At 15.2% G+C, this 11,614-nt stretch overlaps 2 protein-coding genes across 2 annotated transcripts; one reads left to right on the plus strand and one right to left on the minus strand.

Annotated features, from left to right (window-relative positions):
- Positions 1-6,213: 6,213 nt before the first annotated feature.
- Positions 6,214-7,008, plus strand: PADL01_1407900 (conserved Plasmodium protein, unknown function; the record flags this gene model as incomplete). Its single annotated transcript, XM_028684352.1, has 3 exons — positions 6,214-6,581; positions 6,762-6,879; positions 6,958-7,008. The coding sequence occupies 3 exons, from the start codon at positions 6,214-6,216 to the stop codon at positions 7,006-7,008; spliced, it is 537 nt and encodes a 178-aa protein (XP_028540438.1).
- Positions 7,009-7,596: 588 nt separating this feature from the next.
- On the minus strand, positions 7,597-11,112 carry PADL01_1408000 (DNA repair helicase, putative; the record flags this gene model as incomplete). The annotated part of the gene is made up of 1 exon (XM_028684353.1): positions 7,597-11,112. One exon carries the CDS (start codon positions 11,110-11,112, stop codon positions 7,597-7,599), a length of 3,516 nt encoding a protein of 1,171 aa, XP_028540439.1.
- Between the last annotated feature and the right edge of the window lie 502 nt (positions 11,113-11,614).

Raw genomic sequence — 11,614 nt, forward strand, 5'->3', positions numbered from 1 at the left:
ATATTTGATGACATTGTATAATACTAACCAAATAACAAAACAAAAAAATAAATAAATAAATAATATCTACATATATATAATATATATATATATATATATATATATATTTACAAACAAAAAAAAAAAAAAAAAAAAAAAAAAAAAAACATATATTTCTATATATTACAAATGTGATTATACAAATGAAAAAAAAAAAAAAAAAACATAAAACTTAAATCACCAAATAATATAATCCCAATGTTTCATAACAAATATTATTAATCTTTATAGTCTCGAATATATATTAACATATAAATAACATACATACATAATAATAACATACATAAATTCAAATGCTTCAAAATCATATTTTATTAAAAAAAATGATAATATAACATTCAAATAAAATGCCTATATAAAACAATCTTTATATTTGTCATAATATATATCAATATTTCTATTATATTATAATATATAGTATTGTATATATATATATATATATATATATATATAATATGATGTATCTAATTATGTAATTTTTATCATCTATTTTCTTTTTCTTTTTTTTTTTTTTAAATTATAATTTATATTAACTAAAACATTATATTTTAATGCATCCAAAATAGTTGTCGTATTTTTTTTTTTTTTTTTTTTTTTTTTTTTTTTCATATCCCTTAATAGAATATAATTTGGTTCTTCTTATTTATATATAGTCTACTTTTTAATATACTTTTAATACTAACAATATTATAAAATATTCATTATATATATATTATATATATATACAATATTTTATATAATATTATATTATTTTATTTTATTTTTTTTTTGCTTTACAAATTCCTCTCTTCTTCTTAATTATAATAATATATTTTTTTTAAAAAATTATTATTGTAATATATGAATTAAAATATTAAAAAAAAAAATTGTATTTCTAAATAAATGGTGTTGTATTGTATTTATATATATATATATCTAATATTTTTATAAGATATAAAAGATGATATTTTTATTATTATATATGTATGTATGTATATATTTTCTTAACATAATTATATTATATCTTTGGGTTATGTATTAAAATAATTACATGAAAATATATATATATATTGTAATATATCAATATAAATTTTTCTATTATATTTATTTATTTTTATTTTACTTTTATTTCCTTTTAAGGTATCTCGAATAATATAATATATGTAAATATAATTATCTCTATATAGTTATGTAATAATATAATTATATTAATGCTATAAAAAAAGTGTATGTCTCTTTAGATTTTAATAATGGCATATAGGAAGTAAATTATAAATTATAAATTAATATATATAATATAAATATAAGAATATATATATATATATATATATATTTTTTTCTTAATATTTTCTTGTTGTTATTTACTTATATTTTATTTTAATTTTATTTTGTTCCCCCCTATATATATAATATAATATATTACACAAAAATATATGCAGTATGTATGATATATAATTTTCTTTTCTATGTATTTCTATAAATATGTGTATAAAATTATGGCTCCTTAAAATAATTATCAAATATATATATTTATTATGTAAATAATAATGTGAAATAAAAAAAATACAACTATAATTTGATGCACATAAAAGAGTAGATATATATATATATATATATATATATATATAATATGTACAAAATATTTGTTCATGTGAATATGTATTATTTTTAAAAGCTTATTGATACTTGGAAAAAAAAAAAAAAAAAATCAATAGAAAAAAAAACAAAAATGATTATAATAAAAATGATAATGTAAATAAAGATATAGGCTCATTAAATATAACTAAAATAAAAAAAAAAAAATATATAATATATAAATAAAATTATCATATATATAATATAACATAAAATAATATATAATAGTTGTAATAGCAGTCAAGTTTAGTACTTTGATATTTTTTTGGGGGTTGACTTACAAAATTATATATATATTATATATATATATAATATATATTTATATATATAAATGAAAATAAAAAAAAGAATTAAAGTTGTTCTTTTGATAAAATGTATATTACAAATATATTCTTAAAAAACTGAAATGCAAAAATATATTCATATATAAATATTAACTTGTGGAAATTTTTTTTTTTTTTTGTTGTTTCCATAAGTAAATATATATAAAATTATATATAAATATATTTACACTAAATAAAAAAAAAAAATAATAAAATAATGTTACATCTTTATATGTAATTTTATAAATATATAAATATATATATAATAGATATATTTTTTTTTTTTTTTCTTATAAATATAAAAAATATATATTTAAATTATAGAGATTGTTGTTTCTTTTTTTTTTCTTTAAACCAACTATATTTTTAAATATATATATTCTTAAATTTTTATCATACTTCTAATAATATTTATATATATATATATATATATATATATATATAAATATATATATCATCTATATATTATTTATATATTTATAATGGTTGTGATTGTAAAATTACAAATTTTTATAATATAACACCAAATTAATAAAAAAAAAAAAAAAAAGAGAAAATGAAAACCCACTTTTTTTTTTTTCTTTATTTTTATTTCCATAAGTATAAAAAAAATATGTATAAAAAAATATAATATTTCTTATTAATATATAAATAAATGTAACTTATTTTTAAAATAAATAAATATAAATATATTCTATATATATAATATATATTTAATAATAATAAATATAATATATATATAAAATTAAAAAAATATATATATATATATCTTGTATATAAAATATAAAAACATATGTATGTTATTATATATAACTGTTATAAAAAAAATCTTAGATTAAATTTATGTTGAAGTGGGGGGATTAAATCAAAAAAAAAAAAAAAAAAATATATATAAAAAATAAAAAACATATATAATATATATATAAATATTATACATAATATAATATATATATATAATATATATGTAATATATATGTATATATTATGTGGGATACGGAAAAATAAATGCCGTTATGTTATATACATATTATACATATTAATATTATATATATATATATATATATATATCTTTGTTTTTGTTTTTTTTATGTATGGTAATAAATGTATGTAATATACATATATATATAATATATACATATATTATATATATAATATATGTATAATAGAAATATACTTTCCAAAATGCAATGTTTTATTTTATTTTTTTTTTCTTCATAAAATAAATATATGGTTATAAAATAAATATTATATATATATGTAATAATATGATATAATTATATATAAAATATCATTATATGTGAATAAATAATATAGGATATATATATATATAGGCCTATAATAATACATGTAAACAAAAATAATAATTTTTCCTACATGTATAAAATATATATTTTAACATAATATATATATAATATATATCTTGTCAAATTATTATATATATATATTTGAAAGAACATATTTATTATATATTATTTTGTTGTTACGTTATTTTATATATATTATTTCTATCTTACTATAATATATAGATAAATAATGGATGATTGTATCATATAAATTTTTCTCGTTTTATAAAAGTAAAAAAAAAAACATATATATATATATATGATACATTCTTTTCTTTTTATCAATATAATTTTATATAAATAAACAAATGTTTATGTTAATTAATTATATATATATATATAATATAACTATTCTCTTTTGCTGTTTATTTTTAATTTGAAGAAATATTAAGTGTGAATGAATATTTTCATTATAAATATACTACTATATATATATATATTATATATTTATAGAAACATATAAATATGAACCATCTTTTTAATTCATGTACTTGTATTTTGTATTATGATTTAAGTTTTTAAATATAAATAAATATAAGTAATATATAAGAACCAAAAAAAAAAAAAAAAAAAAAAAATTAAATAAAAAATAATGAAAATAAAAATAAAAAAAAAATGATATACATATGAATAAATAAATAAACATACATATAATTTATATATACACACATATATAATATTTCATATAAGCTTTTAAATACAGTGTCGTTATAAGTATGATATATATATATATGCGTATTTTTTTTTTTTTTTTACCCCCAACCATTTATATTATTACATTGTTTAAATGTCATACTGTGTATTGTATATATTTTTGTTTATGCTTAGGGTTATGATACTTAAAATATTCAAAAAAAAAAAAAAAAAAAAAAGGCAGAGGGTTTTATAAATACATACATATATAATATATATTAACTTTTTTGTAATGAATATTATATATATAAAATGTAAGAAATGTAATTAATTTTATTTACCTTTTTATATTCATATTTAATTTGGATATAATGTTATATATATATATATATATGTTTAGTTTTTAAAAAAAAAGAAATGTTCAAATTTAAAACAATTGGTATTATAATCCAAAGATGGAAATACGATATATGTAAATGATAAGATATATGATTTATATATGAAATAAAATAAAATGACATATATTTATATACGTTTGTTGAACTATATAACATTTTTAGAACATATATATGTAAATACGAGAGTATTCTTTGTAAATATATTAATATATATATATTTAAATATTAATTTCTTTAATTTTTTTTTTTTTTTTTTTTTTTTTTTTTTTTTTCCTTTAAAACGTATAAATTTTGGACATGACCAAAATAAATATATACACATTTAATGTTTTCTAAGAAAAATAATTACGAACGATTCTATAATATATTGTATATAAGTTGACATAAAAAGGAGGAAATATATAATGTGTACATATACTATAGACCATATAAATATATATATATTTAAAGGAATAATAAAAAAAAATATATTTATATATTATATTTTTGAATATATATATGTATTATAAAATTCTTTAGAGAAAGTCTTTCAAAAAATGTTGAGAAAATAATTTAAACCTAAATTTGAAAAAAAAATTATATCTTATATATTATCCTACTATAATATAAAAAAAATAATTAAAAATAAAATTACATTGGTTCTTACATCTCTAAATATATATAGAACACATACATATATAACTATATTTATAATTATTATAGAGAAGAACATATTTCATATTATTTCATTTGATTAAATATTATAAATATATTATGTACATTTTTTTTTTAAATTCATTTAATATTAATATTTTTAATATATAAATGAGTCCTTGAGAAAAAAAAAAGAAAATAATACTTTGAAATATAATACCTAGATGTTTTAATCTATTATTTTAATTGATTTAATTGATTTAATCGATTTGATTTTTTTATTATTTTTTCTATTAATTATGCGTACACAAACAATAAAATAATTATAAAAAAAAATATCCCTTAAAAAAAAAAAAAAAAAAATGATCTACTATAAAATACTATAATAATATATATATATATATATTATATGAATAATTTACAGGTGGTATTATTAATACATAAAATAAATAGTTGAAAATATTTAATACCAATAGTAATGTCTTATATGTAAATTATATTATACTTACACATATAAATATATATATATATATATATATATAACTGTTTTTTATAGTAAGACTTAGGTCGTTAAAAAAAAAAAAAATAAAAAAAAAATATATGTAGAATATTTATTTTATATGGGCATATATAATTATTTACATAGTTGTAAAACACAAAAAAAAAAAAAAAAAAAAATAGTTACATTCAACGCACGTGTAAATATACTTTAATAATTCAAAAAAAAAAAAAATAATTAATTTCATAAAAAAATGGAATATATATTCCTATATATATATATTATGTTGTTTTTATAAAAAATAAAAAGTCGATCCTTTATTATCCTCATTTTTGAACCCTTTTTTTTCTTGTACTCTTTTGTCTATTTTTTTTTTTTTTTTTTCAAATGCATGCATAAATAGAAATATATTTATAAAAATATGTAATCTTAAAAAGATAGGTCAAAAAGATAATAATAATAAAAAAAATATAAAAATAAAATATAAAAAGAATCTATTATATATAAATAAATGTGTATATATATATATATATATATATATTTTTAATCATATAATATATAAAAAAAAAAGAAAATAATATTTCAAAATGTTAATGGTAAAATTTATAAATATATACTTAATTTTTTTTTTTTTTTTTTTTTTTTTTTTTTGAACAATTCTTATATATATACCTTATAAAGATTTCCATAAAAATAAAAATTTTTTAAACTTTTTTATTGATGTCTTGTATATGTTTTTAATTTTATATTTAATTATATTTTGTAAGTATATTCATGTTTATAAAAAGAAAAAATCAATCGATAGTAGTACAAAAAAAAAAAAAAATATGGTATTAACAGAAATAATTAAAAGTGAAGAAAATAATAAAGAAAATCTTATAAGAAATAAAGAAAAAACAATTCTTAAAAAATACGAAAAGGATAGATATAATATTATAGAAAAAATAAGAAACGGTTTAATAACGAAAAATAATTTATTAAATACAAAAAATATTACAACTGAAAATTTTTTAATAGACAAAATATATAAATCTGATATAGAAGAAGATATAGAAAGTTCTTATTTGGAATATATTAAAACATTATGTACACCTTATAAGTAAAATAAATAATAATAAAAAAAAGAAAAAGAAAAAGATATGATAAGATAAGATAAATAATGGAAATGCGATTTTTATAGTAATTATATGATTATATGATTATATTAATATTTTTATATTTTCATATAAATATAATATATATATATATGTGTGTATAATTCCTTTTTCCTTTTTCAAAGATTAATTAATATATACCTGGCCTGTTTCCTTTTTGTTATATTCATTTATATTTTCATACATTTAATTAAACGTATGTATAAGAAATTTAGAAAGAAAAAGTCAAAGAAAAAAGAAAAGGTAACTATATAAGATATCAATGAGTAACATAAATGTATATATATATATATATATGTGTATATATTTATTTATTTATAGAAATTTAAATCTGAAAGTTCTGACAATTTCTTATTAATTGACATATTTTAATAATACAGAAAATCAAGACACAAATATATATCAATTGACACTTTTATATTTCCTTGTTATGTTATAAAAATACATTATTATCTTTTCAATTTTTTTAATTTTATATTTTTTTAAATTCTATATTTTATAAATATACAAACTAAACTTCATAAATTAAAAAAAAAAAAAAAAAAAAAAAAAAAAAAAAAAAAAATTTAAATTAAATTTAAAATGGAATTAGGTACATTAAGAACATTAAGACATAAGTTTATTTTTCTCTATGACACATGAAAAAAATAAATAAAATAAAATATAATGAGTGAATAAGAAAACATCTATGTGTAATATATTTAGATATAATATTAAGGATATATTTTTTTTTAAGGAATATATAATTAATAAAAAAAAAAAATGAATTTTCTTTTTTCTTCTTTTTTTGTAAATATATGATTAATATAAATTTTAATTATATTAAATGTGCAAAAAAAAAATAATAAAATGATTATAATATAATTTACAATATAAAATACACACACAAACAAAAATATAAATATAAATATAAATAAATATATATATATAATTACATGTACACTTTTATTTTTTCCATATTTATATGATTTCAATTTTTTCTAACCTATAATTGTACACATATTTTTCAAGTTCATCAAAATCTGTTGTTCTTTCTTTAAATCTTTTCTGTAGGATAAAAAAGCATTTTTCTTTTTCTTGAACTGGAAAGAAATTATTTATTAATTTAATAAGTAATTTCCATATATGTATTAATTCTTGATCATTCATAATATCATTAAAAAGAATATGTTTTTGTTTCTCATCTGAAATATTAACATTTTTGATTTCTTTATTTCCTTTTATAAAATTTTGAGTAATTAATTCTAGTATATTATTAATTAATATTTCATATTTCTTTTCATTACTTTTTTTTTTTGTTTCTTTAATAAGTTCAAAAAATTTATCATATATATCTTTTTTTAATATTTCTCTGAAGGATGCTATTAATAATTTAGCATTATCTAATTTTAAGCTACTACATTTATTGTTAACATCTGATTGTTCTTTATTTTTAAAAATATTATTATTATTATTATTATTATTATTATTGTTGTTATTATTTTGTGTGTCTATATCATTTTCATTTTTATTATCTATATATATACTTTTTTTTTCTGGATTTTTCCCTTTTGTAATATTTTGTATCATACTTAAAATTTTCGGTTGGTTTTTCATTTTTTTGCTGGGATTAAATGAAAATTTATTTTGTGCCATATCATGTTTATTTGATTTTTTATTTTTATCACTTTTAATAAAACAATCTTGAAAATTTTTTCCTATTAATTTAGTTGAACTATTATTATTTGCTTTTTCTATAGATTGATTATTATCTTTACTAGTAAAACCTCCTTCACTTATTGTATTACTATTATTAATATCATATATATTATCATTATAATTATTCATTAGTTTTGTTTTATTAGATGTTTGATTTTTATTTTGATCACTTTCTAATTGTAATCTATCATTTAAACCTTTAAATAATTCAAAGAATTTATCTATATCACTTTGTATTTGTTCTACATCTCTATAAATTCTAAAATGTGTTCTAACCCATTTAGATATTTCTTTAATTCTTTGATTATTAGAAAAACGTGAATCTAAAAAAAAAATCGCTCCATAATCATTTTTATGTCTAATAACCCTTCCTATAGATTGATTAATTGATCTCATAGCTTCTTCATTATACCATTTATTTCCTTTGGATATATTATTATTTGATGTTATATTTGAAGTATTAGAACCTTCTTCAATTTTATTATATTTAAAATTATCTAGAAATTCTTTTTTAAAAATTATTTTACTATCATATACATTACCATAAGGTAATCCACAAATTATAACACCACGACAACAATCATCTTTAAAATCTATTCCTTCAGATATTTTACCTCGACACACACCCATAAGTATAGCACCTTTTCTTTTTTTTTTAATAAGAATTTCATATTGATCTAAAATATCTTTTAAATCTGTAGCTTTATTAGGTTCCACAAATATTGTTTTATATGTATTTATTTTATCGTATATTTTCATTCTCTTCCATGAATTCACAGTTTCAGTCATTGAGCTATATGATGAAAAAAATATTAACACTCCATAAGGAATACAAACAATAATATCAAAAATACAATTTCCTAAGGATCGAATATAATTTTCATTTGCTCTATTTTCATATGTTGATAATAATATTTGATTATTATAATGAGTCATGCATCCTACAAATAATTGATGTGATTTTATAACATGATCATTTTCTAATATATGTTTAAAAGAAAAATAATTCCCACTTAATTGTTTTGAAAATGGTTCAATAGGTGAAAGAGTTCCAGAGGTTACTATTATGGAATTAATTTTTTCTTTTATTATTCCACATAAGCTAGCTGTAGCTGAAAAACACAACAAAGAAATAGTTTTGCATACACCACTATTATTATTATTATTATTATTATTATTATTGTTTAATGTATTTGATGGTGTATTACTATAAATATTATTATTTCCAAATATATCATTATTATTATTGTCATATGCAATTTTTTTTTTTATAAAACGATTCATACCATCATAATATTTACCACTATTAATAAAATTCATAGAATCCACACTACCACCAACACTATTATTATTATTATTATTATTGTTGTTGTAATTATTGTTGTAATTATTGTATGTGTCTGTATTGTTTATCTTTTCTTCATTTATATATAAATTAAAATATTCAATACAATTTTTTACTATATCACTAAATAATATACCAAATGCTTTTTTAACATGATCTATACTAGCTATAAATCTATTAATATTTTTTACATCCATTTGAGATAATTTAAAATCATTTGTATATTTATTTAATAATTCAATCATAGCTGATAATAAATTATTAAAATTATCAAAATTATCCTTTGTAATATTTATACTATTTTTTTCAAAAATTTCAAATATTTGTTTTCCTTGATATATTTTATGTTTTTCTTTAATTTTTTTTTTTTCATTTTTTTCTAAATGTAAATTAGTTAACCATGTTATTAAAGCATTTATACTTCTATTCAAAATAAATAATTCATCAATATTAATTTTATCTTTTATTTCTTTATCTATTTCATTTACTTTTTCTAATATGGTTAATGTTGCTTTTAAAGCTTCTAGAAATAAATTCAAATCTGTATCTTTTAATTTAAATGACACTGCATCTTCTGCTACATTTTCAATATTATGTCCTTCATCTATAATTATAATACTATTTTCTAAATTTAGTTTTAATATTTTACGTGTACTTTCTTCAAATAAATAATTATATGGTAATAAAATAATATGACATTCATTTTGTATTTCTCTAGTAGCATAGAAAGGGCAAAAATGAATATTCTGACCAACAGAATTCCCTTTTCCTATTTCACTTAATGTTTCTACATCCATAGGAGTAGTAAATAAATGTTTTAATTTATATAAATATTTTAAGCCATTATGATATATACATTCACCATTTTTTCTAGTTCTTTTACACATATTATTTAATAAAGTACCTTTATAATTATAATTAATATTATGAACACATAATTGATCTCTAGAACCTAATATAGTTGTTAATAATTTATATTTTTCATTATTTTTAATAAAATATACATTTTTTAATTCTTTTATTACTTGCTTCAATTGACTATGTGTTCTTGAAGCATATATTATCTTAGGAAATTCATTAACTACTACCTTTTTTTGAACACTTTCACTATTTTTTCCAAATTCTAAAGATATATTTTTATTATTCTCACTTATATTTATATTCTCATTAAAATGTCCTTTCTTTTCTAATATATCAACAACATAACTAATACTAGCACATAATAAACATAATGTTTTACCTGTGCCTGTAGGAGATTCTAATATCGCATTTTCTCTTTTTTTTAAAGCACTCAATACATTAAGCATATAATTATATTGACAATCATATAATTCATATGGAAAATATACTTCTACATCATTAATTGTATATCGATGATTAACATCATCTTTCTTTACTATTTTGTATCTCTTATGTATCTTTTGTTCAATCATATTATTTTTAACTTACATTTATATATATCTACAATGTGGTTAGAAAAAATAAAAAAAAATAAAACTATAATTTGTATAAAAATTATTCAAAAATTATATACATATAAATGTATACATAAATACATATACGTATATATACATATATATATAACCTTATCTATTTTTTAAAAGTATTATATTTTATATGTGCTAAAAAAATTCATTTATTATTAATATAATGAAATTTTTAATTTCTTATGCCAGGAAATAAAAAATTCAAATGAAATTTTGTTTATATATAATTCACTATATTATTTACTAATAGTTTTTTTTTTTTTTTTTTTTTTTTTTTCTGACATAACTTCTTTCTCAATTATGACATGGAAGACATAACATAAATGTGTTATAAATATAAATAAGTAAATATATATATATATATATATATATATATATATATATATATATATATATATGTATATTTATTTATTTATTTATTATACATTAAAATGAAAAAAACATTCAT

Source organism: Plasmodium sp. gorilla clade G2 (genome assembly GCF_900097015.1).
Source record: "Plasmodium sp. gorilla clade G2 genome assembly, chromosome: 14".
Lineage (NCBI taxonomy): Eukaryota > Apicomplexa > Aconoidasida > Haemosporida > Plasmodiidae > Plasmodium > Plasmodium adleri (nom. inval.).